This window comes from Erinaceus europaeus, chromosome 13 (assembly GCF_950295315.1).
Source record: "Erinaceus europaeus chromosome 13, mEriEur2.1, whole genome shotgun sequence".
In the NCBI taxonomy this organism is placed as follows: domain Eukaryota; kingdom Metazoa; phylum Chordata; class Mammalia; order Eulipotyphla; family Erinaceidae; genus Erinaceus; species Erinaceus europaeus.
The window spans coordinates 90297331-90306689 of NC_080174.1; the positions used below are offsets into that span (position 1 = coordinate 90297331).

At 38.9% G+C, this 9359-nt stretch overlaps 2 protein-coding genes across 5 annotated transcripts in view; both read left to right on the forward strand.

Moving 5' to 3' along the window:
- The window catches only part of LOC103128154 (zinc finger protein 709-like), a 245165-nt gene that overhangs the window by 91019 nt on the left and 144787 nt on the right, over positions 1 to 9359 (forward strand). The window lies entirely within an intron of this gene.
- Positions 1 to 9359, forward strand: part of LOC103125919 (zinc finger protein 14-like) — a 241505-nt gene that overhangs the window by 24629 nt on the left and 207517 nt on the right. For 3 of the 4 annotated variants that reach the window (XR_009553946.1, XM_060206417.1, XM_060206416.1), the window contains 2 exons: positions 8726 to 8852; positions 9022 to 9079. Coding sequence is in view for 3 of the 4 variants with exons in the window: in XM_060206416.1 (XP_060062399.1) it covers positions 8726 to 8852; positions 9022 to 9079 (185 nt within the window). In the remaining variant the exon portion in view is untranslated. Of the gene's footprint in view, positions 1 to 204; positions 1148 to 8725; positions 8853 to 9021; positions 9080 to 9359 lie in introns of those variants that run through there. The other variant, XM_060206418.1, reaches the window with a different exon arrangement.

Here is a 9359-nt window from a genome sequence, read left to right on the forward strand (position 1 = left end):
ATAGACACCTGCAGACCTGCTTCACCGCCTGTGAAGCTCCCCTGCAGGTGGGGAGCCGGAGGCTCCAACCGGGATCCTTAGGCCGGTCCTTGCGTTTTGCGACACGTGCGCTTAACCTGCTGCGCTACCGACTCCCAGGCAGAAACTTTGTAATCTCCCTTACCCTTGTATTTATTTTTACTGTTTTTATTTTTTAATTTTTATTTATAAAATGGAAATGCTGATACCATAGGATAAAAGGGTTATAATTCCCATATTTCATAATGCCATATTTCATCCCCTCCCTTGATAGCTTTTGTATATTCTTTATCCATCTGGGAGTATGGACCCAGGGTCATTATGGGGTAGAGAAGGTGGAAGGTCTGGCTTCTGTAATGGCTTCTCCACTGAACATTGGCATTGACAGGTCAATCCATACTCGCAGCCTGTCTCACTCTTTTCGTAGTGGGGCAGAGCTCTGGGCAAGTTGAACTATTTTAAATGTTTAAGTTTATTTTGGAGGGGGGGCTAGAGTACTGCTCAGGTTTTTAAAATTTATTTAATATAGGATTGAGACAGGGAGAAATGGATGGGGCAGGGGAGATCGAAAGGGAGAGAGTATCCTGCAGCCTTGCTTCACAATTCATGAAGCTTTCCTCTTGTAGGTGGGGACAGGGAGCTTGAACTGGGTCTTTGCACACTTTATAAGTGAACACTTAACCAAGTGTGCCACCACTTGACCCCAGTGTTCTTTTTCTTTCTACACAGCATTCTATGTGGGATGAACAATTCTTATGTTGATTAGTGACATAGAACTGTTGAAAATGTTTTAATTTTTGCAGATAAAAGTAATGACATTAATCCAGTATTCCTATAGAGAAAGATATCTGTCCTGGGATTTCTGAGACCTAACATAATTCTGCTGAGTTCCCTGTGCATTTCATAACCTTTGTCTAAGATATTATAAAAATCAGTAAATCTATAAAATGGTAATAAATCTGAATTACTTGGTTTTTTTGAAAAAATGAAACTTTATTGTTATAATATACAGGTATCTGATAGGGATTGTGAGCAATTTTTAATTCCCAGGACTAAACATCTTGGATAAAGAGACTATAAATGTCTTTCTGCACATTTACTGTGGTTGTTTATGTTACTCTACTGAGTTGTGTGATTAGTGCTTTGATGTATAGCATGTAAATATGTTTTCTGATTTTTTTTTTTTTTTTTTACTGCATCTCTTTGTCTTGGTAATAGGTCTTGTCACTATACCAAATATTTTCAGTGTGATGTAGTCTCGGTGGTTCACTTTTCCATTTATTTATTTATGTTTGATGTTGAGCTCAGGTCTCTGAAGACATTTTCGAATCAGATATTATTTACTGCTGTACTGAGATGACATCATAGATCTTTTGGTTACTGACCTAACATCTAAGTGCTTTGTGTTTTGAGTTGACCCATGGTGTCATGTGATGGTGTTTTTTTTTTTTAAATTTATTTATTCCCTTTTGTTGCCCTTGTTTTTATTGTTGTAGTTACTATTGATGTTTTTGTTAGATAGGACAGAGAGAAATGGAGAGATTTAGGGAAGCTAGAGAGGGGGAGAGACCTGCTTCACCGCCTGTGAAGCAACTCCCCTGCAAGTGATGAGTTGGGGGCTTGACCTGGGACACTTCCTCGGTCCTTGTGCTTTGTGCCACATGCACTTAACCCACTGTGTTGCCACCCGACAGTGCTTGGTTTTTATATGCATGCAGTGTCTGACATCATTTTTTATAGACTTCATCAGTTTAATTTCAGCATTCATTTTCTTGCTTTAAGTATGTTCTTAAGGATTTTGATGGAGATTGTATAGCATGTATATGCCACTTTAAGTATGGTCATTTAGGGGGAGTCAGGTGTTTGCGTAGCAGGTTAAGTACTCTTGGTGCAAAGCGCAAGAACTGGCAAAATGATCCTGGTTAGAGCTCCCGGCTCTCCACCTGCAGGGGAGTCGCTTCACAGGTGGTAAAGCAGGTCTGCAGGTGTCTCTCTCTCCACCTGTCTTCCCCTCCTCTCTCCATTTCTCTCTGTCTTGTTCAACAACAGTGACATCAATAATCACAAGAATGTTAAACAACAAGGGCAACAAAATGGAAAAAAATGGTCATTTAGTTTTGACAATTATTAATAATCAACCAAACCCAACATCCCAGTACCAGCCCCTGGGTCCCCACCTACAGAGTACTTGCTTCACAGGCTGTGAAGCAAGTCTTCGGGTGTATATCTTTCTCTCCCCTCTTTACCTTTTTCTCCTCTCTCCATTTCTCTCTATCCTGTCCAACAACAATAATATCTAGAACAATAACAATGGCAACAAATGAGAATATATAAATATTAAAAAAGGATTCAAATGTATTATAGTTGTAAGATACGTAGTGACTTCTTGGTGTAGAAAATAAAACTATATCATTTTGAAATAAATATTTATTAACGAGAGGGATAGGAGGAAAAAGAGAAAGAACCAGATATCACTCTGGTATATATGCTGCTAAGGATTGAACTCAGGACCTCATCCTTGAGAGTCCAACACTTCATCCACTGCGCCACCTCCTGGACCACATAAACCACAAACCATCTTGACTTTAGCCATTTTCTTTGTTGAGATATTATATTTTCATCACTTTTGCTAGTGGTATACATAATTTCTGGGAAAATTTATTTCCACTGTCCCAACTCTAACTTGTATCACAGCCATATTTATAAAAGGAGTTCAGGAAAAAAAAAATTCAGGATCTAAAAGTTGAAATTTTCTCCTATGTATCTAAGTGAAGTGTCTCTCACCAGAAAATTGATTGGTCAACTAATTTTGTCAGTAAGTCTCTATACTCCTTTGTAAGTGCTTCTAAGGTGGCAGAATCATGTGTTTTCCACTTATTGAGTCAAGATTTAACTAATATCTGAGAGAAAGTGACCCCAGAACTCCCCTCAGTTCTAGAATTAGAAGGTACTTGGAAAGTAGCTTATAGTCCTTTGGGCATCAGACCTAAAAGTCTGCTGTGTCTTCTCACTTTCTCTAGTACTTCTCATTAAAGGAAAATAAAGGTTCATTTCATGTATTACATATGAAAAATAATTTAATACTAGTACATGTTGGGAATCAAGGAAGCTTAGGCTCTCAAGTTTAATGGTTTACAAATTGAGTTTCCCTGTCTTGATTTTATTCATTTAAAAAATCAGTTTATTTTCATATTATTATTATTATTATTTTACCAGAGCACTGTTAAGCTCTGGTTTATTGTTGGGCAGGGGTTTGAACCTGAGAATTGATGGAGCCTCAGGCATGAGAGACTGTTTGCATAGCCATTATGCTATCTACCCCTTTCCACAAATATTATTTTTAATTTTTGTTTTTTAATTTTTTAAAGTTTTTGTTATCTTTATTTTTTTGTATCGAAAGAGTCAAAAATAGAGAGGGAATGAGGTGGTAGAGAGGGAGAGAGACAGACACCTGCAGGGCTGTTTCACCACTCATAAAGCTTTCCGCCTATAGGTGGGGGCTGGCGGCTCAAACCTGGGTCCTTGAACATTGTAACATATGTATTCAGCCAGGTGTACCACCATACAAACCCTCTGTTTATTATTAATCCTGTAAATAAGTAAACTAGGAGATAGCTCAATCCATAGAAATAGTTTACAGTGAGTGAAGACCAAAAGTCAAATTTCCCTACCACCACATAGGTGTGTTATACAGAAAGAAGTTTTATTATTTTTCTTTTTTTTATGTTTTCTATTATTTGTAATTATTCACTGCATAAAGACAGCCAGAAATTGAGAGATTTTGGGGTGACAGAGATGGAGAGAGAGAGACCTGCAACACTGCTTCACCATTCACAAAGCTTTCCCCCTGCAGCTGGGGACTGTGGGCTTTAACCTGGATCCTTGTGCATTGTAACATCTGCACTCAACCAGGTGTACCACCACCCAGCCACAAAAGAAGAAATTTTACAGGTGATTGTGTGGATCTGTTATGTCTCTCCTATTTTCTCAGCTTCTATATTTCTCACTGCCTCCCCCCCCACCCCCAGTCTAAAAAGAGAAATATACTTTGTCATCTCCGTTGGGTGTTGCTGCAAATTGAAGGCTGTGTTTACAGCAAGCAGTGCTCTCCTCACTCCAGTCCTGGCGTGCTATAAATAACTCACTAGATTGTATAAGAAAGTGGATTTGGGGAGACAACATCCTTTTCATGCAAAAGACTTTTATGCTTGAGGATCTAAGGTCCGAAATTCAATCCCCAGCATCACCATAAACTATTGTTGAACATTATTCTGTATCCCCCTTATCTATAGTTTATTAATAACAAAAAAATTATTAAAATAAAATAGTCCACAAACAGCAGAATAGCTCACTCACATAGTTTTACCTCTTAGCAGTGTAGTGTATAGTCTTCATTTGAGACAGAGCCCCACCATATGACAGGCAGCTTCAGTGTTGGGGTATCTTTCTTTTTCTTCCCGAAAAATATAACATAAAGGAATAAAGTTTCACTGATTAAAGCATAAAAATCAAAAATAAATTAATTTGTTCACTGCTCGATCTCCCAGACCTTTATCTGTTCGGCTTGAGCCTGTTGATCCAGCCTCCCAAGTGGAGTTAACTCCCTCCCCTTCTTAAGGGACATAAGGCCCTGTCACTGTCACAGAGTTTTCACAACAGTTCCCACCTCCCCATAGCATCCTTTTGTATTTATAAATTAGACTTTACTTCCTATTATAGAGAAAAATTGAGGAGGATGTAGATTACTGGATAACAGTTCTTCTTTTCATCATCCTCACAGGGTTATTTCTTGAGCTCAGAGTCAGAACTCTGAATCCACTGTTCTAGAAAGCCATTTTTTCTTTCCATTTTATTTTAAAGACAAAGAAATAGAGAATGGAACAAAGGTAGAGAGAGAGCCACCTGCAGGCCTGTTTCACTGCTCATGAAGTGACCCCTCTCAGGTGGGAAACAGGGCTCAAACCTAGGTCCTGTTTCATGGTGACATGTACACTTAACCAAGTGCACCACTTCCATGAACCTGATAATACTTATTTTATTTGTATAACATTCTAGCTTTTTTAACTTTTTTTTTTTTTGGACAGTGACACTACAGAGAACCTTAATGTAGTATGATCACTCTAAATAGTATAATTTCCATGTTTCCATAATGATGTTAATTTTTATAAAGAGCTTTGTGTGGCTAAAGATGTTTCATTTATTTATTTATTTATGAGAAAGATAGGAGGAGAAAGAGAAGGAACCAGACATCACTCTGGTATATGTGCTTCCGGCAATTGAACTCAGGACCTCATGCTTGAGAGTTCAGTGCTTGATTCACTGGGCCACCTCCCGGACCACACAAGATGTTTCATTTCTAACAAACTTAATTATAATCATCATGTGTGCTTTTTTATCCCTTTTTTTTTTTATGATTGTAGCTTCATTATAAATTCATTACACCCCAACAAGGATGACAAAAGGAAATAAATATTTTTTAAAAATTCATTACACCAGTGGCTATTTTTTTTCTTTTTTATATTCTTGAGTTTTATATAGGTGAAGAGAATTTATTAAGTAAAGGTATCTGAGTGTGTGTCATTTGAAATTGTTATTTATATATAATAAATAAAATTAATGTTTATTTTCTTTTAATGATGAGAACTGTAGGTATTATGAAGACACACCAGACTTTGAGCTCTAAGTCCCCAGGGGCTATAATTTCAATTCTAGTTTCCTTCTACTTCACTCTCCCTATCAAATTCTCTTTACTTATGTAAACTTAACATTAAAAATAAGGAAGAAAATATCCAAAACTGCTCCACCACTTGTGAACAACGCCCCGTTCCCCCCCCCCATGTATGTGAGAACTGGGATATTGAATCTAGGTCTTTTATATGGCAAGGTGAGCACCTAGTCAGTTGTAATCTCACATTACCACTATTTACTTTAAGATTTTTTAAAAGATTTATTCACTTTTTTTTTAAAAGGGGTTAATGGTAGATAGCATAATGGTTATGCAAAGAGACTCTTATGCCTGAGGCTTCAAAATCCCAGTTTTTTTTTTTAACTGGGGAATTAATGTATTACATTCAACAGTAAGTACAATAGTTTGTACATGCATAACATTCCCTAGTTTCCCATATAACAATACAACCCCCACTAGGTCCTCTGAATCCTTCCTGGACTTGTATTCTCCCCGCCCACCCACCCCAGAGTCTTTTCCTTTGGTGCAATACGCCAATTCCGTTTCAGGTTCTACTTCTGTTTTCTTTTCTGATCTTGTTTTTCAACTTCTGCCTGAGAGTGAGATTATCCCATATTTATCCTTCTGTTTCTGACTTATTTCACTCAACATGGTTTTTTCAAGGTCCATCCAAGATCGGCTGAAAATGGTGAAGTCACCATTTTTTACAGCTGAGTAGTATTCCATCGTGTATGTATACCACAACTTGCTCAGCCACTCATCTGTTGTTGGACACCTGGGTTGCTTCCAGGTTTTGGCTATTACAAATTGTGCTGCCAATAACGTATGTGTACACAGGTCTTTTTGGATGGATATGTTTGGTTCCTTAGGATGTATCCCCAGGATAGGAATTGCAGGATCATAGGGTAGGTCCATGTCTTGCCTTCTGAGAGTTCCCTAGACTGTTCTCCACAGAGGTTGGACCAATTGACATTCCCACCAGCAGTGTAAGAGGGTTTCTTTGACCCCACACCCTCTCCAGCATTTGCTGCTGTTACCTTTTCTGGTGTATGACATTCTCACAGGAGTGAAGTGGTATCTCGTTGTTGTCTTCATTTGCATTTCTCTGACAATCAGTGACTTGGAGCATTTTTTTTTTCATATGTTTGTTGGCCTTTTGGATCTCTTCTGTGGTGAATATTCTGTCCATGTCCTCCCCCCCTTTTTTGGATGGGGTTATTTGTTGTTTTGTTGTTGAGTTTGGCAAGATCTTTATATATGTTGGTTATTAAACTCTTGTCTGATGTATGGCATGTAAAGATCTAGTCCCATTCTGTAAGGGGTCTCTTGGTTTGGGTAGTGGTTTCTTTTGCTGTGAAGAAGCTTTTTAATTTGATGTAGTCCCATAGATCTATACTTGCCTTAGTCTTCTTTTTTTTTTTTTTAATTTTATATTTATTTATTCCCTTTTGTTGCCCTTGTTGTTTTATTGTTGTAGTTATTATTATTGTTGTCATCGTTATTGGATAGGACAGAGAAATGGAGAGAGGAGGGGAAGACAGAGAGGGGGAGAGAAAGATAGACACCTGCAGACCTGCTTCGCCGCCGTGAAGCAACTCCCCTGCAGGTGGGGAGCCAGGGCTCGAACCGGGATCCTTACTCCGGTCCTTGTGCTTTGCGCCACCTGCACTTAACCCACTGCGCTATAGCCTGACTCCCTTGCCTTAGTCTTCTTTGTAATTGGATTCGTTTCATTGAAGATGTCTTTAAAATTGATGTGGAAAAGAGTTCTGCCAATATTTTCTTCTAAGTATCTGATAGTTTGTGGTCTAACAACCAAGTCCTTGATCCACTTGGAATTTACTTTTGTATTTGGTGAAAATACAGTTTCATTCTTCTGCATGTTTCAACATGTTCTTAATGATAAGAACTATAGATACTATGAAGACACACCAGACTTTGAGCTCTTAAGTCCACAGGGGCTATAATTTCAATTCTAGTTTCCTTCTACTTCACTCTCCCTATCAAATTCTCTTTTTTCTTTTTTTTCTTCCTCCTCCAGGGTTATTGCTGGGCTCGGTGCCTGCACCATGAATCCACCGCTCCTGGAGGCCATTTTTTCCCCCCTTTTGTTGCCCTTGTTGTAGCTTCGTTGTGGTTATTATTATTGCCCTTGTTGACGCAATTCTTTGTTGGATAGGACAGAGAGAAATGGAGAAAGGAGGGGAAGACAGAGAGAGGGGGAGAGAAAGATAGACACCTGCAGACCTTCTTCACCGCCTGTGAAGCGACTTCCCTGCAGGTGGGGAACTGGGGGCTCGAACTGGGATCCTTACGCCGGTCCCTGCACTTTGCGCCACATGCCCTTAACCCACTGCGCCACCGCCCGACCCCCTCAAATTCTCTTTATCTATGTAAACTTAACATTATAAATAAGGAAGAAAATATCCAAAACTGCTCCACCACTTGGGAACAACGCCCCGTTTCCCCCTCCCCATTTTAAGATTTTTTTAAAGATTTATTCACTTTTTGTTGCCCTTGTTTTTATTGTTGTAGTTAATATTGTTGTTGATGTTGTCATTGTTGGATAGAGAGAAATGGAGAGAGGAGGGAAATACAGAGATAGGGAGAGAAAGATAGACACCTGCAGACCTGCTTCACCGCTTGTGAAGCCACCCCCCTGCAGGTGGGGAGCCGGGGGCACAAACCGGGTTTTGTAAGCTAGGTCCTTGTGCTTTGCGACCACTGAGTTTTTATCATTTACTAATTACAAAACTATATAGGGGGAAGAGTGAGAATAGCGATATCTCTCTGTCACATGAGATGCCAGGGGTTGTACTCATGACCCATGTAAGAGAGTCCAATGTTCTAACCAATGTACCAACTTCTAGAACATGATTATGAAGTATTTGATTCTCAAGTCACCAAAGACATGTTTGCAGATGAGACAGTTCTTCACAGGCTTCCTAAAGTAGAAACTGAATGGCTAATCTGCTGTTACTCGCAGTTTCTCACATCACATACACATTGCACATATTTTAGGGCTCAGTGACCTATGAAGATGTAACTGTGATATTCACTGAAGAGGAGTGGACACTATTAAGTCCTTCAGAGAAGAAACTCTACAGAGATGTGATGTGTGAAAACTTCAGGAACTTTCTTTCAATAGGTAACTCTAATGGCCTTAATTTTTCAACTAGAAGACAAATCACTTTTTGTTCACCATTGTAGAAAAGGAGATACTGTTAAATGTGCAAGGTTTGATTGTGACTCATGATGGATCAAAAATTCAATCTATTTGTATACTTTCTAATACTTTTTATATTTTGTAATTTTAGAAAATATACAAGAACATTCTACCAAAGAGCAGCATAACTTACATGGGAGTAAACAAAGGTGAGAGTTACATTTACAATAAATCATGATGTACAACACAGAAAGCTACTGTTTTCAAAAATATTGCCTTTGTGTAAGTTACTGAGATCTGGTGACTGCATAAGTAGACTCCTGGGTTCTTAATTACGTGCTCTCTACTGACTTAACAATTGTATAGCACCCCTTTAAGAAAATAAAATTTAGGGAGTCCGGCGGTAGAACAGCGGGTTAAGCACGTGGTGCAAAGCTCAAGGACTGGAGTAAGGATCCCGGTTCGAGTCTCCGGCTCCCCACCTGCAGG